General features: G+C 40.0%; 1 protein-coding gene across 1 annotated transcript in view; it reads left to right on the top strand.

Moving 5' to 3' along the window:
* Positions 1-25808, top strand: part of LOC126263223 (uncharacterized) — a 56397-nt gene extending 30589 nt beyond the window's left edge. The window contains exons 2-8 of the mRNA XM_049960307.1: positions 2289-2425; positions 4020-4284; positions 11803-12014; positions 12635-12878; positions 16639-16874; positions 24602-24745; positions 25068-25808. Of these exons, the coding sequence (XP_049816264.1) occupies positions 2289-2425; positions 4020-4284; positions 11803-12014; positions 12635-12878; positions 16639-16874; positions 24602-24745; positions 25068-25154 (1325 nt within the window). The 3' untranslated portion in view covers positions 25155-25808. The remainder of the gene's footprint in view (positions 1-2288; positions 2426-4019; positions 4285-11802; positions 12015-12634; positions 12879-16638; positions 16875-24601; positions 24746-25067) is intronic.
* Positions 25809-26188: the final 380 nt, after the last annotated feature.

The raw sequence follows: 26188 nt of genomic DNA, 5'->3' as shown, positions 1-26188 counted from the left end.
GCTAATCCGCAAGCATTCCTCATTCTTTTCATAAGAGAAAACAGATAGCAGAGAAGCTATTACATGGAGTAAATGGACGCTCCAAGGAATAATAGGGCTTGAAACTACTTTGCATTGATAATCATCGTATATTAAAAGTTTAGGAATCGGTAAGATAAGAAGAGATATTTCGAGATATGTACTGAGTTATATAATTTATAAAATTTCTGAAAATACCTCGGAGAGACCGCTGCAAGAGATATTACATGCGGCTAAGCATTAGTAAAACAGTGAGGTTAGGTAGCACCGTGGATAATCAGTTATAAATCAACTGTGCGGATTTGCGACAATAAAGCTCTCTATCCAATGAACAAAATTAAAAATCGCTGATACATATAGATTGCTTCCATGCCCCTTCATATGACAATCTTAAGGTTTAAACTCATCTGCAAAGCTCTAAATAACATTAAAAGTTACGCAGTTCTGTGTCATATAATCTGTATATTTGTATCAGAATTTACACAGTTCAAAAATTTTAATTTTATGAAACTACAGTACTTATGATTAATAAATTTAAAAATTAGAGACTATCTTTCTTTTGTTAATATTAGTTGAATGTGGCCATAGACAGAAATATACAGTTATGTGTACTAACACATTTTGTATGTTCTTCTTGTTGCAAAGCCATGATCAGCACTTTACTTTTTAGCAATATGACGCTTTTTTATTTTAATTTAGCCAGACCCTAGTGGTAATTTTTGCACTCAGTAAAACACTTTCCATGGCAGATGTAGAACGCAGTCTGGTTATTAGGGGATGGGGAGGAGGAGGAGGAGGAGAGATCTTTGTTTGTTACACTCACCCCCCACCCCCACCCTACCTATATTACTTTTACTTCTGATCACTTGTACGTTTAATCTGCCACTGATGTCCACAATTTTAACACTGAAATATTATATAAAATGTTTTAGCATGATGGTAGTGGTGATTCATTTACTTCAGTCCTTACTACATTGCTTTGATAGAATACCAAAGAAGTAGCAATTCATATAAATATAACACCTGCAAAGAAAGCATTTGCCCAAAAATTTGAGAATTACCATACCATAACAAACTCTCTCAACACTGACAGTCACAACTTCCACAGTAGCACTGAGACTATGAACATTACTCTGAACATTATGGCTTTGAGAGTCTATAAATGCTGTTTTTCAGTGGTTTCCATCAATGTTTGGGGACTCAACGTATCTCCCTCCTCCCCCCCCCCTGCCCCTTTTGTCCTGATCAGTTTGTGTGTGTGTGTGTGGGGGGGGGGGGGGGTGGGGGATTTGTACAGAGAGTGTTTGATTTGTTGTTAACCATTACTGTCAGCCTGGAAATGTGTATCTTCACCCATTTATGCAGCTACAGTGTCACTGGTAGAGTCGTAAGCCCATCCTGATGGGTAGGCCCTCAAACAAAGAACTGAAATGTAGCTTGTAATTTATAGAATGCGTTTCCATTTTGTTAAGAATTACTTTTCATGCTACTTCCTCTCTGAAAGTTAGCTGGTGTGTGTGTGTGTGTGTGTGTGTGTGTGTGTGTGTGTGTGTGTTGGAGGGAGGGGGGAGTGGTGCCCCGAGTGTTTTTTTTTCCTTTGGTTCTAAAAGAGAGCACACTACTTTTCTCTCTTTTCTAGTAAGAGCTGGCCAGTCTGTACCTTTCTGTGAAAGTGGGAAAAATAGTTGTCCAAAAAGATGATTTAGATGGTGTTCAGGAAGATACTGAAAAATCCTGCCTTATCACATGGGAACAACTACTATGAAAGTAGTCTTTCTTACTCTAGAAAAGTGAACCACATGGACAACTTTGGAAAAAAAAAACACTCACCCATCATCATCAAAATTATTATGCAGCTGTCTTGACTTTAGTAGTCTTTGATTAGGAAAGCATGCTTTGTAGTAAAAAAGCACAATAACCAAGGTGGGATTCATATTTCTGAATCATATGCAGTCCAAACATCTTTTCACTATACTGACCAATAAACAACATTGTCCAGTTTTGGTAATAGTAACTACACCTTGCTACTTCTATTTACACCACAAACCAAGAATAAAATGAACATTTAAATGGCTTAATTCATCGGCTTCTTTTTTAATTGAAATAAGAAAATCACATTAGCCAGTACAGGGAAGTTGTTGATGATTGATGTCTTTCTTAACAATATACATCACTGGAAATATAAATTTCTCCTTCTTCTTCTTCTTCCTCTTCAAGAGAGTGTACTTTCAGGTAAAAATTACAGCTGATCAATAATTTTATTATTTCAGAACTCCAGACTCCGGATAAGTTGGAATACAACTTCTACCCAGTTACTTCTGGTTCAACACAGTTCAAGGTGAAAACTCCAAATGACGCACACATTGCCTTGACAACAGGACCAGCAGAAAGTGACCCTATGTATGAGGTGAGCTGCTCATTACATTTAATGCAGAAATTTAACCATCAACATTTCGAGATCTTGTTCCCTGCTTCTGTCTTTTTGTAGACAGTGATCGTTCAAAACATAGTGTGAGGCATAAAGGTAACTACGTACTGTGTAGTGGAGACATTGAGCAAGCACAAAATTAAAGTTTTCACTAAGCTTTCAGACAATGTACTTCCTCAGAGATACCTGACAAAAAAAATTTAGATACATACCAAGCGAGTCGTTGTTTGGCATTTACTGGTGTGATGTGTGGCTTATGAGCAGCTGCTCGACCATGAAATCCAAGTTTTCTCAACTCGCGCCTAACTGTCATAGTACCTGCAGTGAATCCTGATGCAATTTGGAATTCCTGTGTTTTGTTCTGGGTAGATGTGTGCCTATTACACATTATGACCCTCTTCAACCGTTGGCAGTCTCTGTCAGTCAGCCGGCCGAAGTGGCTGTGCGATTCTAGGCGCTGCAGTCTGGAACTGCGAGACCGTTACGGTTGCAGGTTCGAATCCTGCCTTGGGCATGGATGTGTGTGATGTCCTTAGGTTAGTTAGGTTTACCTAGTTTTAAGTTCTAGGGGACTAATGACCTCAGAAGTTAAGTCCCATAGTGCTCAGAGCCATTTGAACCATTTTTTGTCAGTCAGCAGACGAGGTCGTCCTGTACACTCCACATCACATCAAAAACAGTGGACCTAGGGATGTTTAGGAGTGTGGAAATCTCGTGTAAAGACGTATGACACAAGTGACATCCAATCAACTGACCATGTTAGAAGTCCAGGAGTTCTGCAGAGCACGTCATTCTGCTCTCTCACTACTAAGGTCGCTGATGTGGAGTACCTGGCAGTAGGTGGCAGCACAGTGCACCTAATATGAAAAAGAATGTTTTTGGCGGTGTCCGGATACTTTCAATCACATATTGTATGTGCATCTGCATTATCCTAAAAGTGAAAGCCCAGTTGTGTTGGTACACTGTGAAAAGCTAGGCTAAGCAATAAGTCCAGTCTATTTTGTGTACCTCTTTGCTGCTCAACACCTCGGCTATATGGTTGAGTAGTTATCTGTACACCTTCCATTTACATTCCAACCAGAACTTCCCAGTAAGATATGAAAATACAAAATATTTGAATCTAATAAGCCATCATAAAGTGTTGAAATGAAGAACATACTATCACAATCATTGGACAGGACTCCAGCTATTTTTATAGAACCAGTGCAATGCCTACAGTTAACTAAACTGATTACATTTTGATGTAAACTGATATAAGATAGTGTATAGGCTTCAGTAATAAAAAGAAGAGGTAAGAAAATCCATACAATGAAATGCAGCAAATTAAATGGATGACATTTATGTACAGTTTAGTAAGGCAAATGGCATTATAAATAGTTCTTTTAGCTTCATTGTGTGTATTTTGAGATTATGTTGGTAATAATGTTAACTCCATTATAATAACTATTACTCCATGATTCAAGCAAAATCAATCAATGGTGAATTCCCAAATTAAATCTGGAATACACAAACTGGTATGTGATTTGACTAGCAGCATGCATTGCAATTAATATTATAAAATATTCTTCCATAGATCTTCATTGGAGGATGGGGAAACACCAAGTCAATCATTCGTAAGAACAGGCAAAAGCCAGATAAGGTAGAAGTTGAAACACCAGGAATTCTCAGTGGTGACGAATTCAGAGGCTTTTGGATTCGCTGGTCAGCTGGATCAATTGCTTGTGGAAAGGAAGGTGAAGCCCACCCATTTATGTCATGGGATGATCCAGAACCTTTTGGTATTGGTTACTATGGAGTTTGTACGGGATGGGGTGCAAGTGGTTCATGGCTTCTAGAAGGTGAGTACAGAAATAATTTGGTAACTGAATCTAACAAAAGCATGATGCACTTAACTGCGTATTTGAAAGGTGCACAGTTGCATGCCAGTAGACAAAAGTTTACGAGAAAATCCATGTTCAGATCTGTTCATGTGATTCGAATCTTAATATTTTTGGAGTAATACCATCTTAAGAGACAGTTAAATTCTCCAATAAGCAAAGCTAATAGGCAAGGCACAGCTAATTAAAATTGCATTGTGAGCTATGCTATTAGCTCTATGAAGTTTGTTGTTATGTATATAATAGCAATACTGGCTGTAGTTTGGCTGTTGACTATGCTGGAACTGCAGAACATAATTTTCGTTAGAACCACTTTATATCCTGCTCAGCGAGTAGTACAGAAACGGTGAACAGAACAGATTGTTCAGAGACTCTGCAAGTTTTGACCCTGTATATGTTTAGTGCAAACAATTCAAAAGCTGCAGAGAAAATAAATTCAGAAATATTCTACTATCATTGATAGGTCCTACTTCTCAGAAAGAAGTCAATTTTTAACTGTATGTAACACGTTTGTTCTTTGTATACTCTGTTTTATGTACCTAGCAGTTATACAGTCACCAGAGTAAATTTCATACATTAAAGAGCAGAGGAAAAGCTGCAAAATTTAATAGCAGAGAAAACTTAAAAAATGTATAATTCTTGTAATTAACTATATGAATATAATAGAGGGAAACATTCCACGTGGGAAAAATATATGTAAAAACACAGATGATGTGACTTACCGAACGAAAGTGCTGGCAGGTCGATAGACACACAAACATACACACGAAATTCAAGCTTTCGCAACAAACTGTTGCCTCATCAGGAAAGAGGGAAGGAGACGGAAAGACGAAAGGATGTGGGTTTTAAGGGAGAGGGTAAGGAGTCATTCCAATCCCGGGAGCGGAAAGACTTACCTTAGGGGGAAAAAAGGACAGGTATACACGCGCTCGCTCGCTTGCGCGCGCTCGCTCGCTTGCGCGCGCTCGCTCGCTTGCGCGCGCTCGCTCGCTTGCGCGCGCTCGCTCGCTTGCGCGCGCTCGCTCGCTTGCGCGCGCTCGCTCGCTTGCGCGCGCTCGCTCGCTTGCGCGCGCTCGCTCGCTTGCGCGCGCTCGCTCGCTTGCGCGCGCTCGCTCGCTTGCGCGCGCTCGCTCGCTTGCGCGCGCTCGCTCGCTCGCGCGCACACACACACACACACACACACACACACACACACACACACACACACACACACACACACACACACACACACACACACACACAGACATTTGTAAAGGCAAAGAGTTTGGGCAGAGATGTCAGTCGAAGCGGAAGTACAGAGGCAAAGATGTTGTTGAAAGACAGGTGAGGTATGAGCGGCGGCAAATTGAAATTAGCGGAGATTGAGGCCTGGCGGATAACGAGAAGAGAGGATATACTGAAGGGCAAGTTCCCATCTCCGGAGTTCTGACAGGTTGGTGTTAGTGGGAAGTATCCAGATAACCCGGACGGTGTAACACTGTGCCAAGATGTGCTGGCCGTGCACCAAGGCATGTTTAGCCACAGGGTGATCCTCATTACCAACAAACACTGTCTGCCTGTGTCCATTCATGTGAATGGACAGTTTGTTGCTGGTCATTCCCACATAGAAAGCTTCACAGTGTAGGCAGGTCAGTTGGTAAATCACGTGGGTGCTTTCACACGTGGCTCTGCCTTTGATCGTGTACACCTTCCGGGTTACAGGACTGGAGTAGGTGGTGGTGGTGGGAGGGTGCATGGGACAGGTTTTACACCGGGGGCGGTTACAAGGGTAGGAGCCAGAGGGTAGGGAAGGTGGTTTGGGGATTTCATAGGGATGAACTAAGAGGTTACGAAGGTTAGGTGGATGGTGGAAAGACTCTTGGTGGAGTGGGGAGGATTTCATGAAGGATGGATCTCATTTCAGGGCAGGATTTGAGGAAGTCGTATCCCTGCTGGAGAGCCACATTCAGAGTCTGATCCAGTCCCGGAAAGTATCCTGTCACAAGTGGGGCACTTTTGGGGTTCTTCTGTGGGAGGTTCTGGGTTTGAGGAGATGAGGAAGTGGCTCTGGTTATTTGCTTCTGTACCAGGTCGGGAGGGTAGTTGTGGGATGCGAAAGCTGTTTTCTGGTTGTTGGTGTAATGGTTCAGGGATTCCGGACTGGAGCAGATTCGTTTGCCACGAAGACCTAGGCTGTAGGGAAGGGACCATTTGATGTGGAATGGGTGGCAGCTGTCATAATGGAGGTACTGTTGCTTGTTGGTGGGTTTGATGTGGACGGACGTGTGAAGCTGGCCATTGGACAGGTGGAGGTCAACGTCAAGGAAAGTGGAATGGGATTTGGAGTAGGACCAGGTGAATCTGATGGAACCAAAGGAGTTGAGGTTGGAGAGGAAATTCTGGAGTTCTTCTTCACTGTGAGTCCAGATCATGAAGATGTCATCAATAAATCTGTACCAAACTTTGGGTTGGCAGGCCTGGGTAACCAAGAAGGCTTCCTCTAAGCGACCCATGAATAGGTTGGCGTACGAGGGGGCCGTCCTGGTGCCCATGGCTGTTCCCTTTAATTGTTGGTATGTCTGGCCTTCGAAAGTGAAGAAGTTGTGGGTCAGGATGAAGCTGGCTAAGGTAATGAGGAAAAAGGTTTTTGGTAGGGTGGCAGGTGATCGGCGTGAAAGGAAGTGCTCCATCGCAGCGAGGCCCTGGACGTGCGGAATATTTGTGTATAAGGAAGTGGCATCAATGGTTACAATTATGGTTTCCGGGGGTTACAGACTGGGTAGGGATTCCAGGCGTTTGAGAAAGTGGTTGGTGTCTTTGATGAAGGATGGGAGACTGCATGTAATGGGTTGAAGGTGTTGATCTACGTAGGCAGAGATACGTTCTGTGGGGGCTTGGTAGCCAGCTACAATGGGACAGCCTGGATGATTGGGTTTGTGAATTTTAGGAAGAAGGTAGAAGGTAGGGGTGCGGGGTGTTGGTGGGGTCAGGAGGTTGATGGAGTCAGGTGAAAGGTTTTGTAGGGGGCCTAAGGTTCTGAGGATTCCTTGAAGCTCCACCTGGACATCAGGAATGGGATTACCTTGGTAAACTTTGTATGTAGTGTTGTCTGAAAGCTGACGCAGTCCCTCAGCCACATACTCCCGACGATAAAGTACCACGGTTGTGGAACCCTTGTCCGCCGGAAGAATGACGATGGATCGGTCAGCCTTCAGATCACGGATAGCCTGGGCTTTAGCAGTGGTGATGTTGGGAGTAGGATTAAGGTTTTTTAAGAAGGATTGAGAGGCAAGGCTGGAAGTCAGAAATTCCTGGAAAGTTTGGAGAGGGTGATTTTGAGGAAGAGGAGGTGGGTCCCGCTGTGACGGAGGACGGAACTGTTCCAGGCAGGGTTCAATTTGGATAGTGTCTTGGGGAGTTGGACCATTAGGAGTAGGATTAGGATCATTTTTCTTCATGGCAAAGTGATATTTCCAGCAGAGAGTACGGGTGTAGGACAGTAAATCTTTGACAAGGGCTGTTTGGTTGAATCTGGGAGTGGGACACAGGCAGACAGTGTTTGTTGGTAATGAGGATCACCCTGTGGCTAAACATGCCTTGGTGCATGGCCAGCACATCTTGGCACAGTGTTACACCGTCCGGGTTATCTGGATACTTCCCACTAACACCAACCTGTCAGAACTCCGGAGATGGGAACGTGCCCTTCAGTATATCCTCTCTTCTCGTTATCCGCCAGGCCTCAATCTCCGCTAATTTCAATTTGCCGCCGCTCATGCCTCACCTGTCTTTCAACAACATCTTTGCCTCTGTACTTCCGCTTCGACTGACATCTCTGCCCAAACTCTTTGCCTTTACAAATGTCTGCTTGTGTCTGTGTATGTGCGGATGGATGGATATGTGTGTGTGTGCGCGAGTGTATACCTGTCCTTTTTTCCCCCTAAGGTAAGTCTTTCCGCTCCTGGGATTGGAATGACTCCTTACCCTCTCCCTTAAAACCCACATCCTTTCGTCTTTCCCTCTCCTTCCCTCTTTCCTGATGAGGCAACAGTTTGTTGCGAAAGCTTGAATTTCATGAGTATGTTTGTGTTTGTTTGTGTGTCTATCAACCTGCCAGCACTTTCGTTCGGTAAGTCACATCATCTGTGTTTTTAGATATATTCTTGTAATTAACTGATACAGATATTTTTCTTTTGCATGTTGTGCCACATTTCATGGATCAACAACTGAGATTCTAATCACACAAGAACTGTAAATAAAATGTAACTGTAAAAAGCTCTTTACCACAGGCATTAACAATGATTTACAAATTAATTTTTTCGTGGTGGAGATCTATTCCTGCTGCTGGTCGAGTTATACTGGATTTCCTACAGTTGGCAGTCTTTTCTGCTGTAAATGTCAAAGCAATAGGAAATTATCAGTAAGAGAGTTCATGGAAGCTGTTCTAGAATAATTTTTCTGCTTTCAAAAATGTGCATAAAGGTTTTTTATGGTTTTTTCATATACCACTATGTTACATTTTTTATTGTGAATTTTATAATGGATCAGTGTTGCAAATAGTTTTTGAACTGGACTGCCGAATCTTTAGTTTGAAACACTATTAAATTTTTCATAAAAGTAAAATGAATTGGATTCACTGAAATGAAACCAACTCATTTTTGGGGATAAAATAATGAATTAAATTTATTTCTTATACAAATCCAGTGTGGCATGGCAAGGTAAGCCATTGTCCTTCACTAACTGTTTGCCCAGTGGTGCTACTCACATATATTTTGGATACATCAGTGACAGTGAAAGATGGTCAGGCTTGGAGATACACTTGGACAGCCTAATGGTTAAATTGAATGCTTGCAAAGAGCAGGAAATCTTGGTTAAAGTCCCGGTCTGTCACAATTTTTCATCCATCATGGTGTATTCATTTTCAAATAAAGAAACAGGTCTGCATGGAAGAAGCAGAACAAAATTAGTGTGTCACCATTTGGATCATGGTAGGGATGAGGTGAGTACACCTAGCACAAATGAATGTGGAAAACACCATAAACTACTGTGCAGCCAACAATTCTGTAAATTTCATTTTATTCACATGTCCAGCAGGTCAATGATTCCATGTTTATTGACAATTTTTATTGATAAAGATCATTTCTCCATTAGATGTGACAATTGGTTTTAGTTGCACTCATTGACTATACCTCACAGTCTGTTCTGCTGATGATGATGACATGAATGCTTTGATGACATAAAAGATTTCATTATTAGCACCTGAGGATGGAAATGAGATGAAGCTCTCCAAGCAATGTGTGTAAATATGGAATCAAAATGACCAGACACCTGAAAATATGTCATCTAGTGATAGTAAGACGTCGAAACTCATAATTTTACAAAGATCAGTGTTAAAACATTATCACAAAGACGTTATAAAAAAGTGTTTGGAGTGTGTAATCTTCTTTTAAAATTGTGTTGGTAAAACATTGAGCGAGTTTGTCAAATATACCCCAAAGCATAAACAATACTAGCAAAATTAAGAAGAAAAATATTGGAGTACATTATATTAATTACATATAGGATAATAGACTTATTTCCTTGCCATTAAAAATAAACAGTAGCTTACTGCCTTAATCTTGATGAACAGTGTGATGAAGCCTTAATCGTGTTTCATAGTGTAGAACAGGCTGGTGGAAAGGAACAATATTTTGAATGACATTTATACTTCAAACAGCCATAAGTACAAAACATAATTTTAGATTGATGTAGACTTATAGATAGGTTTCGTTCCTGGTGTTGGAAGTGATTTTATTGAAACATTGTATACTACAGAAATACTCGTATACCTTAAATAAAACTGAGATGAAATATAAATGTGGTACTCATAATGTGCTAAATAGTGAACAAAACCATTTGCTTCTGAAGTAAGGGAACAACAAATAATGGAAAAGCCTTGACAACCAATTTTTGTTTCTACAGAGCGGGAAATTACACTCCTGGAAATGGAAAAAAGAACACATTGACACCGGTGTGTCAGACCCACCATACTTGCTCCGGACACTGCGAGAGGGCTGTACAAGCAATGATCACACGCACGGCACAGCGGACACACCAGGAACCGCGGTGTTGGCCGTTGAATGGCGCTAGCTGCGCAGCATTTGTGCACCGCCGCCGTCAGTGTCAGCCAGTTTGCCGTGGCATACGGAGCTCCATCGCAGTCTTTAACACTGGTAGCATGCCGCGACAGCGTGGACGTGAACTGTATGTGCAGTTGACGGACTTTGAGTGAGGGCGTATAGTGGGCATGCGGGAGGCCGGGTGGACGTACCGCCGAATTGCTCAACACGTGGGGCGTGAGGTCTCCACAGTACATCGATGTTGTCGCCAGTGGTCGGCGGAAGGTGCACGTGCCCGTCGACCTGGGACCGGACCGCAGCGACGCACGGATGCACGCCAAGACCGTAGGATCCTACGCAGTGCCGTAGGGGACCGCACCGCCACTTCCCAGCAAATTAGGGACACTGTTGCTCCTGGGGTATCGGCGAGGACCATTCGCAACCGTCTCCATGAAGCTGGGCTACGGTCCCGCACACCGTTAGGCCGTCTTCCGCTCACGCCCCAACATCGTGCAGCCCGCCTCCAGTGGTGTCGCGACAGGCGTGAATGGAGGGACGAATGGAGACGTGTCGTCTTCAGCGATGAGTCGCTTCTGCCTTGGTGCCAATGATGGTCGTATGCGTGTTTGGCGCCGTGCAGGTGAGCGCCACAATCAGGACTGCATACGACCGAGGCACACAGGGCCAACACCCGGCATCATGGTGTGGGGAGCGATCTCCTACACTGGCCGTACACCACTGGTGATCGTCGAGGGGACACTGAATAGTGCACGGTACATCCAAACCGTCATCGAACCCATCATTCTACCATTCCTAGACCGGCAAGGGAACTTGCTTTTCCAACAGGACAATGCACGTCCGCATGTATCCCGTGCCACCCAACGTGCTCTAGAAGGTGTAAGTCAACTACCCTGGCCAGCAAGATCTCCGGATCTGTCCCCCATTGAGCATGTTTGGGACTGGATGAAGCGTCGTCTCACGCGGTCTGTACGTCCAGCACGAACGCTGGTCCAACTGAGGCGCCAGGTGGAAATGGCATGGCAAGCCATTCCACAGGACTACATCCAGCATCTCTACGATCGTCTCCATGGGAGAATAGCAGCCTGCATTGCTGCGAAAGGTGGATATACACTGTACTAGTGCCGACATTGTGCATGCTCTGTTGCCTGTGTCTATGTGCCTGTGGTTCTGTCACTGTGATCATGTGATGTATCTGACCCCAGGAATGTGTCAATAAAGTTTCCCCTTCCTGGGACAATGAATTCACGGTGTTCTTATTTCAATTTCCAGGAGTGTATTTTAAAATACTGACACTGTCTTCTTAAAGAGAGAATAATTTCCCTTGGCCTTAAGTAACATTCACACTAACCAGTGAAGCGTCTTAACATTTGAATTGTTTTATTAGATGGCTCGAAGGTGGATACACCTGACCGCCTGGAGTACAGATTCTTGGCAGTTTGTAAGGGTGCATTGGAGATAGAAGTTAAAGCTCCTTCAAATGCCCATGTTGCACTCACCACTGGACCTCGTGAGGCAGATCCAATGTATGAATTAATTCTGGGAGGCTGGAACAACAAAGAATCTGCTATCCGTCTCAACCGCACTAAGCCAGATAAGGTACTAAGTCCTCTAACAAAAGCACTATGTTGCCAGATTTTGAGCATAATAAATGATTCTAATGAAAGTGGCAAGAATTCAGTTAACTATTTAGTAAGCTGTCTAAATTACCAAATAAGTCATTCAGTACTGTTCTTTCATAAGTGAGTTCTTCATTCTCCATTACTTCTCACCTTCAAACAGTATTTGTCCAATGCAAATGCTAACCTTCTAAATTCACAATAGACCGTACTAATAATCCTGCACTTCTTATTTCTTACAAGTTTTGCTGCCACCCCTGAGAAATTTTGTTAAAGAAACCAACCACTTTCTGCATATAATAAAAATTTTTCTGTTGTTCTAGTCACTAATTTCTGTTCATGACCTACAAGTAATTACTTGCTTCTTTAATAACTTTCCCCACGGCTGTAGTATTTATACCATTGGTAGCCTCTATACTGAAGTCTACACTCAGTATACATTAGATTTTCATTCAGAGAATTCTCAAACTAAAATAGTCTTACACTGAATTTATAAAAAAATAAAAATATTAAGGCCATAACTCTAAGCAACCTGTAACACAGTAATAAGTAGGTGTCCTAAAATTAGCATTGTATGTGACACTGCAAAAATTTGAAAAGGTTCATCTAGAGACTCCTGGACTGCTGCACGGTGGTGAATTTCGCCGGCTGACTATACAGTGGGACAGAGGTGTAATCCAGGCTAAGAAGGACGGCATCGTGCTGATAGAATGGCGTGATCCAGCGCCATTTGGTATCTCGCACTATGGTGTGCGAACAGCGTGGGGGGCAACTGGTCACTGGAAAGTGCGCAACTCAATTCCAGGGTCAACGGGACCCCAGCATATAGTTGCACCTCGTGCAGGTATTAGAAGAGGGTGCACAGCCACTGATGGCCAGGGATTTGTCAGAAATCGACTAACATATGCTGCCTCAACAGCATGTGCTTGTGCTTGAGGTTATCAGAGAAATCTCTCATTAACAGAAAATCTTTCTTCTTTGTGTGCTGCAATTGAACTAAAATTCTGGTGTATCGGACCTTCTTGCATTTGAAAACTGGTGCTCATTTTGTGATTGAATGTATTGTGGACTGAGACTGACTCAGTTTTAGATAGTTCATGTAGTCTCAATGTTTTTTCCTCTAAAACTTTAAATTCTGCAGTTCTAGCCTAATTGTTCCTCAACAGCTTTTGTGTGCCACTAGAATAGTCACAAGTTATACTTGTGAATGTGGGGACAAAAAAAAATATTCATGGAACAGGTAATATTTTGGACTCAGTGTAAAATGCGAATAACAGCAGTCAGACTGTCAGTACTGTGAAAGTAGAATAGCAACTAAAATGCATTTACTCTGCAACTGAATTTGTCATAGGAACATTAATGAAATACTTACTGTTGCTTATGCATGGCTGACATAAAAAGAGCAGATACATAATTATGAACTTCCAGGAAATATTACAGCTTAAAATAAGCTGCCACATGCATGGTTTCATTAAAAAAGTAACCTACTACTTCAGAGTTTAGAAGCAAACAAAAATAATTTACATGCTTCATTTTAAAGTGTGATGGAGGAACAAGGTAAGTGAAATAACCTTTTTAAATGTTAACACAATACTAAGGGTGTCTGTCTTTCTCTAACATGTAACTAAAATGTTGTAGTGTGTGGTATTTAATTTAATACTAAATTAAAAGTTAAAACTACAATTAAGGAAGGAGCAAACTTGGGATATCTGCAAAAGGCATCAGATTTTGCACTTTATTTCAGTAAATGTAGCAGGCTGGAATGTAGGGTTACCTGCAGCAGAATTTTTTCCATCTGCCCTGTCTCCACCAAAAGGGGAAGCACACTCTTTTATACAAGCAGAGATATCTCAAGGGCTTTATGGTATGTGGAAATAACTATATGTAGGGACATTTTGTTAAAGGCCAGTGCAGAAAGCTGTGGAGGGGCAACCAAGGTTCTGAAAGCTAACAAATCTGTTAGCTCTGATATGCATCTCTATCAATTATTGTTCAGTAAAATCTTTGGATTGTAGTTTATGCTTAGATTAAAGATTTTTTTTGAAGGTTACTACCCTTCATTGGCCAGTTGTTTGTCTACTTGTGTTTGTTTTTTCTTTTGTTTGATAATTATCCTTATAAATACAAGTTCATAATCAAATAGAGAGATATTATTACAGTACTAGCACTATAAGTTCTTGTTAATATAGAAGGAGGCAGTATCATTGAATGTGTTCAAAAGTTGAAATATGTGTAGCTTTCAGAATCAGTGGTTCTCCTAACTAGGAGAAAAAGAAGTATTTTTAGAACACTGATGTGAGACTCACTTTACATTTTATGTTTTCATATAATTGCTTTTTTCTAACACTCCCACATGGACATTTCTGGTTGGTGAACTCATTCATTGAAGATCACTGTGGGTATTTTAAACTAAAATGATTAAAGGCTCCAATACAAATTAAAGCATAGAATAAAAGAAAGTCTACTACAGATTTTTACTCAACTGAAAGAGTGTTAAAAGTACGAAGCACACAAATGTAAAATATTGAAATCACATATTTAGGAGAAAAAAGAATAAAAATTTTAGTTAATATCTGCTTTATGTTCATTGTAATTTCCCCCCCCCCCCCCCCCCTCCCTCTTAGTAAGAGCTACTGGGTGGAGCAAGTCACTTGAATTTAGATGACTTAAGATCAGTATTGACTTAGCTCCAGTTGCAACCAGCTTTGTATATGAAACAATACTGTGTGCAATAGCTTTGCAATACACATTGTAAAATGCTGTTTCTTTTAGCCACTGGGTAATTTGCAGGAATAATTATCATAAATGAACATGACACGTTGTTATAGTTTGTTAAGCAAATTTCTTATGTAATTGTTATCTGTGTGTCATTTCTGATTTAAAGAAGCACGGAATGCAAGTATGTTTTTCCTGCACTACAAGAGGCAAAGCAGATGTGTTTCCTCAGCACCATTTCTCCACCTGTGGCTGCCTGAGTGTGTGGTGGGGCATACTTGGTCCACTACTTGATATTTAGAATTCATTTATACTTACTAGTATCAGTGCCTACTGTTTAGAGAGCCCTTAGAAATACTTGCCATGGATGGCAGAAAAGGCCATTTCACACAAATGGGAGCATACCAATAAAGGTGAGTAGCATTAAAGTCTGGAGACTTTCTAGGTCACACTGTTGTTAACTCATTGTGCTCCTCAAAGCACATGTAAACAAATGAAGTCAGTAACTTGTTGGCATCATCATCTAGTGGCTAGTGGTGTCGCCTTTGGATCACGGGGTCCCGGGTTCAACTCCCGGCCGGGTTGCATATTTTCTCTGCCTGGGGACTGGGTGTTTGTGTTGTCCTCATCATTTCATCATCATCATCATCATCATCATTCATGACAGTGGCTAGATTGGACTGTGTAAAAAATTGGACTGAGTAAAAATTTGGAATTTGTACGGGTGCTGATGACCACGCAGTTGAGTGCCCCAAAAACCAATCATCATCATCATCATCATCATCATCATCATAATACTGGAGAATATTTGCAGAAGAATGAAGATCTATGAACATCAAATGACAATCAAAGGTGATACTGATATCCTGATGTTTCTTGACACCCCAAGTGTAAAGAGTACACAATTCTTTATGCTTCCTTAAAGAAAGTTGCCATGTCAAAGAATGACATAGATAGCATTGATACTGTGTCCTTCTTTCTGACTAATAGGAGAACCACTGATTACATGAGACTAAGGCTGTCCTGTGAAGAGGATGGTGAGTCATGCTAATGGGTTCAAATCATGTGAGCTTTTGTTCTTGCAGATACTCAGCAAAAAATCTGAAAATGTGGTGTATATCATTGTTCACTTAGCACACAAGCTGCATTACATGAAATCATCTTTAGATTTGTACTTGCAGATACCAACTGGCTTGTGGCAGTTACAATAATGTAATTGGTCCAATGTGAAGCTCTCATTTGAGTGTATTTACAACAGGCCATTGTTAATTGAAACAAGCTTCAATAGTAAATCCATAAGGCAGTTTACATAAAATCAAATTTTTAACACAATTTTACTGCACTGTCAGTTGATATGCGTGGGCCTTCTGAGAGTATGCATAATTCATCATCATTTTGTTAATATAAAGACCTTGTAGTGAGATTTCTTTGGAATTTTCTATGAGATGCTACACTTTGAGTCAGCAAAATTTTGATTATCAGTGGCATAAATTAGCTCTTTGCTTCTTATGTCAGAATAGATTTGTATTAAAAGTGTGCTAACATAATTTCTACATCCTGTTTATAAAATTAATGAAAGGGACAACACATACTGCAGTGAAACATTAGAGATATGTAAGAATTACAAATCAATTCCCTCAGCTGGGACTAACATGGAAATTAGCCTCTCCGTGCTGTTGTCCCCCCCCCCCCCCCCCCTGTTTCCCCCCTTGTTTAAAAGGCTCAGTTGTGAAAAGTCTTTTGTGTAAAATATTTATCAGAAATCAATGATGAAGGGAGCAAGTAAACTACAGAATCCAACAGGACAGCTTTCTGCTTGGTCACACTAACAGTAGTCTTACTCTTATTAATAATGTTTCAGTTATTTTATTTTTATTTATTTTTGGCAGCTCCTCAACCTGGTTGGAGTCTTCCATCTGCTCCAAGTGGTGGTGCTGCAACTTGGGTGCCTGCTAGGGCAGGTGAAGTGCCACCAGGGGCTGTTCCCGGTGGATATGACAATGAACAGTTGTACGTTGGTCGTGCTCGTCATGAGGGTGCACTGATTCCTGGAAAAGTACATCCATCTCATGGAGTCTGCTACGTTGCCTGGGGAGGTCAAGAACATGGCAAAGAGGAATACGAAGTACGTACACGTGGTTATACCATGATCAGCCGAAACATTATGACCGCTGACCTACTATTGATTTAAACTTATCCAGGTGGTAATAGGAATGACTGCTACACACACACACACACACACACACACACACACACACACACACACACACACACACACACACACAGTATTGGACACATGGTGAAACCAAGAGGAAACTATGTCCAGACATTGTGGAGTTGGGCAGCCACCCCTCATTACAGATGTCAGAAGTCTAGGTTGGGCAGTCTGGTAAAACAGGACAGGCACTGAACTGCGGCAGAACTAACATCAGACTTTAATACTGAGCAGAGAACAAGTGTGTCTGAACACACCATGAACCGAACACTACTAACGATGGGCTTTTGCAGCTGACGACCCATGTATGTCCCAGCGTTAATACCACGGCATTGACAAATATGACTGAAATGGGCACATGAGTCAGCACTGGATGTTGTTGCAGTGGCAGTGTTGCACAGCCTGATGAATCCCAATCTCTTCATCATGCTGATGCTAGGGCATGAATTGTTATCTTCCCTGGGAGCAGTTCCTTGACACTGTACCATGGGATGGAGACAAGCTGGTGATGGCTCCATTATGCTCTGAGGAACATTCACATTGTTACCCTTGGGTCCAGTGGAGCTTGTGCAGGGCACCACGATGGCCAAGGAGTATCGTCCACTGGTTGCAGACCACATACAGTCTTTCATGATGGTGTTTCCTGACAGCAGTGGCATTTTTCAGCAAGATAATACACCATGTCGCAAGACCAGGAGTGTGCTGAAAATGTGTTTGAGAAACACAGGGGCGAGTTCGAATTGATGTGCTGGCCTCCCAACTTGCCAGAAACACATCTGGGATGTGACTGAATGTGGTGTCAGAGCTCATCATCATCCTCTCCAGAATTTATGGGAATTATGTGAATTATGTGTGCAGATATGGTGCCAATTCCCTCTAGAAACCTACTAAGGTCTTATTGATTCCATGCCATGACATGTAGCCACTGTTATCTGTGTCATATGTGGACATACTGAACATTAGGTAGGCAGTCATAATGTGCTGGCTGATCAATGTATGTCCACAAAAGGATTGTGTTAAGTATATAAACAGTTGCATATTCCCCAATTTTGGACTGGGAGATCAGCTTAATGACTGAAGTAACAGAAAGAAATGAGGTGTGAGTGTTGGAGGGAGGAGAGTATAAATTGAAAGAAAAAGTCCCCATCTGGTGAGGTCAGAGGTGGTAGTGTCAGATCTCAGGACAGAAGGTGAAATATACATAGAAAGTAAGATTAAAAGTGGATAAATGGCAGAGGAAACACTTTCCAAAACAAAATGTCAAACTGACACTGGAAGTTGGCCTATTGATACACACATTTGGAGCAGCAAAGTAGGGCAATACATTTTTATCAAACCAGGATGGCCACACCTTTAAAGTCAGAAACAGACAAAATACTAATTATTCCAGAACTACAACAAACCCAAGAAAAATGATTTATAGAATACTTCATTGTAGCTAATTCAAATAGCTACTGTTTATTTTCTAATGATAACTTAATATTTATGTGACCACAAAAAAGAAAGAAAATTAGAAGGAAAGAGATTTCAGAAATTTCAGTACTACCAATACAAATTTAAAAGCGGAAAAAATTATTACCTAGCTTTTACAACCATTAGTTCCTTCTCATGGAGGAGAGGGATAGATTTGGGAATGTTATGGAAGCTAGAAATAGCTGTTTTCTAATTTTAAATGTGTTTATCAATGGTATTTAAGTTTTGCAGCCTAAAGATAAATAACACCTAGCAATGCTGCCTTTATGTAATTTGTTTTCTCAAGTACACTCTTCTTTTAATATTGTTTACATCATGACATAGATGTTTATCATGACACAACAGTTATTAATGTTCCATTGGCCTAGAGTCATGTTTACAGTAAACATTGCACACTGTCCTGAAGTTAACAGGAATGTTCAGTCCTTGAAGTTAGATATTAAGATACACTCCTAAAAACTATCAAAAGTGTACAGGCAAATAGTTTATATTTCAAACAAAATAGAGGAAACTAATAAGCACAGCAAAAACTTTATATATAATCATAACAGGCAAAAAATGTTTCACTACTGATTACTCCATGCTGTAAATGGGTCTTAAAATTATACATATAATAAAACATATATAGTCTATAATAAATTGAATGCATAGGCATTAGAAATTGCAGATAATAGCAAGTAATTTCAATATTATCTATATTACTAAAGGATAAAGCAGCCACCTGCTCACTCCAGTATCAGTACAATCTGACATCTGTACATATTCCATACAACAAATTTGATCATTGTAAATAAGTGTTATAAAATGATATTTCTGTTTACATATGGCTACATATTACCCCAAGAATTATCATACACACCTAATTACATTGAACATTCGCAGGTTTTGTGACAATGTATTTATTACTTTATGAAAATGTTTAAAATATTCTTGAGTTACTCCATGTTCATGAGGAGTACTATTTCACTTGGGCTCTGTGGAAGGTAGATAATTGTATTCGTTTTCCTTGGAAAATATTTACTGTGTATTTTTGTTTTTCTGATATGTTCTACATTCTGGAGGATCTCCTCACCATGGATTTATTTGGAATGTAAAGTACATCTAATCTTATCTCCCATTCCAGATGCAGATTGCCTATCTAATGGATTCCAGGGGCAAAAAATTTAATTTTTCAGTTTTTCAGATAATTATTGACTGAATTCAACTTTAAAACAGTCATAATCTACTCATTAATAGGTATAATCTTCTGTTAGTTTTAGCAAAAAAAGTTGTGTATTTAAGATGGAAACTGTGTATTAGTTTTGAGGCAGTGTAACTCGTGGTGTGCAAATTATGAAGACTACATCAACCCAATATTTTAGAATGGGAGCACTTAGCAACTTCCAACAAATTTTACACATAATTTCAAACCTTTACAGAACTTTCTCACTGACACCTCATGAAATAATGAAAGGAAAATACGTTTCCTTACTACATTTTTTCTGTTCATGCAAAAAAAATTAAAGCACCATGTATGGCATTTGAATTTATTATTTTCTTACCAGGAATTTTATTCACAATACATTTTACAAATATCTAGTATCTGTAAAGTAACTAGGTATTGAAAATGGGCAGATAAATTCTACATTTACAATGTTAATTTATTGAAATTAATATCATGCTTACAGTGTTCTTTAAGAATGTGGATGCTTACTTTTAATTCAATGTAGGAATTGCCAGTGGCTGGGTATGGAATCCAGTCATCTGGAGGAAATTGCATGGGATGTTGCTGATAATGTCCTGAATCCATGCTTCCAATTCTTTCAGAGTGCGAGGATTCATCCAGTGCACATCACATTTTGCCCAGCCCCATAAAACAAGCCATATGATGCCAGGTCTGGACATGGTGCAGATCACTCATGAGGTCCACGTCTTCCCAACCAACATCATGAAAACTGTCAACCTCTGATATGTACACTGACATTTGCAAAGTCAGGTGCTTGCTATCTTGCATAAGAATAATGTCTTTGATTTTATCCCATGTGCTTGCTCTGCATTCATTGTGTCCTGTAGGATAAATGGCCTGATGACATCTGTGGCAGTCATTCCACACCACACAGCCACTGTTGAGCAAGACTGCATGTTCTCCACCATAACACCAGTGTTCTCTTCCACGTAATAATGGCAGTTGTGTTCATTTATAAAACCTCCCACATTGAATAAAGTCTTGTTACTCCAGAGGACATTATTAAACAGTTGAGGCCAATCTTCGTACCAGGAAAGTTTGACATAGACGGTGAGCTGTTTTGAGAAATAAAATTACCATTGATTAACAGTCTGGATAAGAAAGACACTGTTATTGAATATGTGTCAAACAAAATGTTGAAGGGTAAAAATTCTTCTATTTTGCCGTAACTCACTCAACAACTTCTAACATTAAATTCAAGCAATTCTAGATAGTCTTCAGCAAACTGTTCGGCAGATGACTTCTGAAGTTCCAGAGAGAGTTATCAAATAGACCAAAACGATATCCCACAAAACATTAATAAATACCTTCTCTGAAAAATGCCTGGAACAGATAGGTGGTCTGTTCAAAAAATTCCATGACTTTCATAATTTCACACTCGTGGTGTGTTGGAGTGAGATGCAGTTGGCATCCCTGCACATGCCCGAGTTTAGTGTTCAGAGCTTTATCAAGTAGAACGTTATGTCACACAGTTTGTGAATTCAGAGGTGGCAAAGTTAGAGAAGCAATGTGTCTGCATGAAACCAAAGAAAACCTTTACAGAGATGCACCAAATGATGCAAGAAGCCTATGCCAATGAGTGCTTAAACTGTACTAGGTGTGACAACTGGCTCATGCAGTTTAAAAATGGCCAGAGAGAAGTTAAAGATCACTCTCATTCATGTCAGGAATGTCAACAAAACTGTGCATGCAAATTGATGGTTGACTGACTGACAGGTTGCAGAAGAATGTAACATCTTAGTTATATCCTGTCATGAAATCCTGACATGGCATCTTGGAATGTATTGTGTTGCTGCCAAGTTAGCCCGCGACTCATGGGTGTACAGTTATGATGTTGAGATGAAGATTCAATCTTCACAGTGGATCAAGAAAGGTTCTCAAAGACCAGAGAAAGCTTATCAGGTCAGGTCAAATCTCAAAACCAGACTGATAGTTTTCTTTGATTTTGAAAGATTAATTCATGATGAACTCGCGCCACAGGGATAAACTGCTACTTGATGGTACTATCGTGTTGCAACACCCATGAGAAAATGTGAGAAGCAGCCTGGTATGTAGTGAGACAATTCATGGTTCTTGCATCTCAGTAATGCACCTGCACGTTCATCCCTGCTGGTGTGTGACTATTGTACAAAAAACAATCACTGTGCTGCCTCATCCTTGGTACTCTCCAGACCTGGCCCTTGTGGACTTTTTTTCCCCCAAAGTTGAAAACCCCATTGAAAGTATAGAGATTTGCAACTTAAGATGAGATAAAACAAAATTTACAAATGGTGCTTCATGTGATCCAGTAAGTGGCATATAAAGACTGCTACCAGAAGTGGAAATGGCATTGGGAGTGGTGTATGAATTGTGTAGGAGAATATTTCAAAGGATACCATGCATAATAAGTAAAAGGTAAGCTTAGAAGAATTTTGTGGACAAAGTTCTGGAATTTTTCGAAAAGACCTCACAGTTAGGAACTCCTCATGATGGAAATGTAGTGTCTCTAATGGCAACAAATAGATCTGACATGTTTGAGGATGTCCACATTGAAACTGGTATAAGTGACCTTGACACAGTTTTGTCAACAATGAATAGCAAAGGATAAAGGATAACTACAGCATGCAGAAATATGTTTAAGTTCAGTAAACTAGGTAAAAAATAAAGTAACTTGAAACATTTAGCACAGGACTGGGGCATGTACAGGAACTATGGTTGAAGTTTAAAAGAGTAGTTGACCATGCACAGGATAGATATGTACCCAGTAGAACAGTTCATAAAGGGAGGGAACCTCCATGGTATACAGTCAGTGTAAAGAAACTTCTAAAGAAACAGAGATTACTGCATGGTAGGTGTAAAACAAAGTGTAGGGCTATAGATAAAGATCTTGAATGAAATTCATTTGGCTGTCAAGAGAGCACTGTGCAATGCCTTCACTTACTACTATAGCAGAATATTGTCAAATGGTATTTTACAAAACCCAAAGAAATTCTGGTCATATGCAAAGGCTGTTAGTGGCACAAAAGTCAATGTACAGTCCCTAGCGAATGAGACATGAATGGAAATTGAGGGCAGCAAAGTAAAAGCTCAGATGCTAAACTCCATTTTCAAATGTTGGTTTGCAAAGTAAAACCGAAGAGAACTGCCCGATTCAATCCTCATACCACAGAAATGATGAATGAAATAGTTATTAGTGTCAGTGGAGCTGAAAAACAACTGAAATAATTAAAAATGAACAATGCTCCATGGTCTGATGGAATCCCAGTCGGATTCTATAGAGAAATGTGCAGCTGAGTTAGCCACGCCCGATTCAATCCTCATACCACAGAAATGATGAATGAAATAGTTATTAGTGTCAGTGGAGCTCGAAAAACAACTGAAATAATTAAAAATGAACAATGCTCCATGGTCCGATGGAATCCGTCAGATTCTATAGAGAAATGTGCAGCTGAGTTAGCCACTCTGCTCACTATAATCTATCATAGATCCCTCAAACAAAAAACTGAGCTCAGTTCATGGGGAAAAGCACAGGTCACACCTGCCTACAAGAAGGGTAGTAGAAGTGACCAAGAAAACTACTGTCCAGAATTCTTGACATCACTTGTGTACGTCAATAGAATATATTCTGAGCACAAACATAATGAGGTATCTTGAACAGAGCAGCCTCCTTAATGACAACCAGCATGGATTCTAACATCATTCGTATGAAACCCAATTTGCACTTTTCTCATGTTATGTAGTGAAAGCTTTGGATCAAGTCAGTTGGGTAGATGCCGAGTTTCTTGAGCTCCAAAATGTGTTTCACTCGGTACCAACCTATGCTTAGTGTCAAAAGTATGATCATATAGATATTAAGTGAAATTTTCAACTGGATTGAGAACTTTTTGGTAGGGAGGATGCAGAATGTTCTCTTGGATGGAGAGTCATCAACAGACGTAGAAGTAACTTTTGGGGTGCCTCAGAGACCTTTGCTATCCATGTTATATATTCATGACCTTGCAGACCATGTTAATAGTAACCTCAGTCTTTATACAGACGATGTAGTTATCTATAATGAAGTACTGTGTGAAAGAAGCTGCAAAAATATTCTGTCATATCTTGATAAGATGTCGAAGTAGTGCAAAGATTGGCAACTTGCTTTAAAATGTAAAATTGTGCACTTCACTAAACTAATACATGTAGTATCCTATGACTATAATATCAATGATTCACTGTTGAAGTCGTCAAACTCGTACAAGTACCTGGGTATAACACTTTGTAGGGATACGAAATGGAATGATGGCATATGTTGTCGTGGGTAAAGCAGGTAGTAGGCTTCAGTTTACTAGTAGAATACTGGAGAAGTGCAATCGATCTACAAAGGAGATTGCTTACAAATCAATTCTGTGACTGGTTCTACAATATTACTCTTGTGTCTGGGACCTGTACCAAATAGGACTATCACGGGATATTGAATGTATACAGAGAAGGGCAGCGTGAGTGATCACATGTTTCTTTTATCCATGGGAATGTGTCACAGAGAACCAAACTGGAAGACACTTGAAGATAGACATAAACTATTCTGAAAAAGTCTGTTAACAAAGTTTCAAAAACTGGCTTTAAATGATGACTAGGAATATACAACAATCATGGATTGGGAAGAAACCCTAACAATGGTGTAATGGTACGTACCCTCTGCCAGGCATCTCACAGTGCTTTGTAGAGTGTATATGTAGATATACCATTTCTCCCTGATACAATAAGGACAATTAATTGCAAAGTCTCACATTATTATGTTGTAGCCTCATTTTTATACAAAAAATTCTGTTAAACAATGAAATTTAAAGCCTAAATATAACACGGTGATTAAGAATCCATACTGCATTTGCTCTGAAGGAAGACAAAAAGAAGTAAAAGATATAATCACATTTTTTGTAACTTATCCTCATTGCATTAATGTGATCTGAACCTTGTTGTGCAGGTACTGTGTGGGTGTGAGGCTGCGTGGGTGCCAGCTGCCCAGGGCCAAGTTCCTGAGGGTGCCTTGCCTTCTGGAGAAACTGAAGATGGTGAGCCACTCTTTACGGGGAGAGCACAACATGAAGGAGCTATGTGTGTTGGAAAGGTATGTTGGAAGTGGCGATGAAAAAGTCTTAAGTTTGCAATCTGAAGTTGTAAACACAAACGTGTGTTTACAATTGTCAGTGTTTATCTTTAATTAGCATGAACAGTACAGTCAGAAATTTGTTATCAAACTGTAAAAAATGTGAAGCTTGTTTTCAAACAAAATAAATATAAAATTAAATTCTATACTGGTTGAATCATGGGAAAAACAAAAATTCATGGGGCTTATACCTTTACATAAAATGCGTATCAGTTTGAAAAGTGGTGGTGTTCCTAAAGTACTGATACATTTGTTAACTGCTTTAAATGTTTGTGTGTTGCAGGTCCAAGCAAGTCATACAGTCTGTTACATTTCGTATGGAGGTCAGGAGATAGCATACCCAGAATATGAAGTTCTCATTGCCAAGTGAAAGACTTCCTTTTGACAGCATCTTTATAGTGCCACAGTTGTGCCTTTTGCCATAGGCTGCATTTAAAATGTTAAATGGAATACTATAATGCTTAACATGTGTATTGACATAAATTTGTGCCTCTGGTGCTTCTACAGCACACTGCAGATATTATTATTTAAATTATGACTGGTTAAAATGTATGCTAAATAAAGGCATTATGCTGTCAAGATTGATTGAAATTAATTATAAATATTTGTTGTCCAATTCTTTTTATATTAGGGTAGTTTGATAGAGAAAAGCTATAAGTTATATTTCAGAAATGATGACCTATTGTCTGCTTCAAAACAGAAACATGAATTTTTAGACTGTCTATGTAGTAAAGGAACCACAGATGTAACCTTAATTCTATTTTCTTAAAGTAACAATGTGCTGTACATAGCAAACATATGCATTACAGTTGTCAAATTGGTTATTGGACTCTTAAACAGCTGTTCACTTGATGTCAAGGATGCTAACAAATTGTGCTAATGAATTGCTTCTATTTTGATAGATCCTTCTACATTTGTATTACAATGAGCACAATAGCAATAATTATGTTTAGCAAAGATCTGGAGAAAGTGGAGCTATCATTGTGTAAGCTATATAGTTCAATAAAATTGTACTATCTTTAAATGATACTGTATTATTTGGCTAAATTATCTTTACAAACAAAATCATACCTGAGAATGGATAGTATCAGATTTAAAATATAGGTACCCACTAAACTCTAATATGATCAATTTTTTGTTTTGTTCTGAAATATAGCGTGTGTGCGGCTGGCAAAATTACTCCTATAGCTTGCGTCATGTTGGAAGGTAGGCCTGTTTTCAGCAGTTCTGCACAGCCCCACCATCAACTGCTAGTAGTCAATAAGATTAATTCTCTTTCTGAACAGCTAGCCGTGAGTTACAAACTGGAGTGCAAGTATCTCTCTCCCACGTGCTGTGATGTTGCTGCATTTTGCGACAATGCAGTCTCTTTCACAGAGTGACAGAATTATTCACTCAGATGTT

Source organism: Schistocerca nitens, chromosome 6, assembly GCF_023898315.1.
Source record: "Schistocerca nitens isolate TAMUIC-IGC-003100 chromosome 6, iqSchNite1.1, whole genome shotgun sequence".
Classification (NCBI taxonomy): Eukaryota; Metazoa; Arthropoda; class Insecta; order Orthoptera; family Acrididae; genus Schistocerca; species Schistocerca nitens.
Note: the sequence above shows the minus strand (reverse complement) of the source record. Positions and strands in the feature narration are given on the sequence as shown.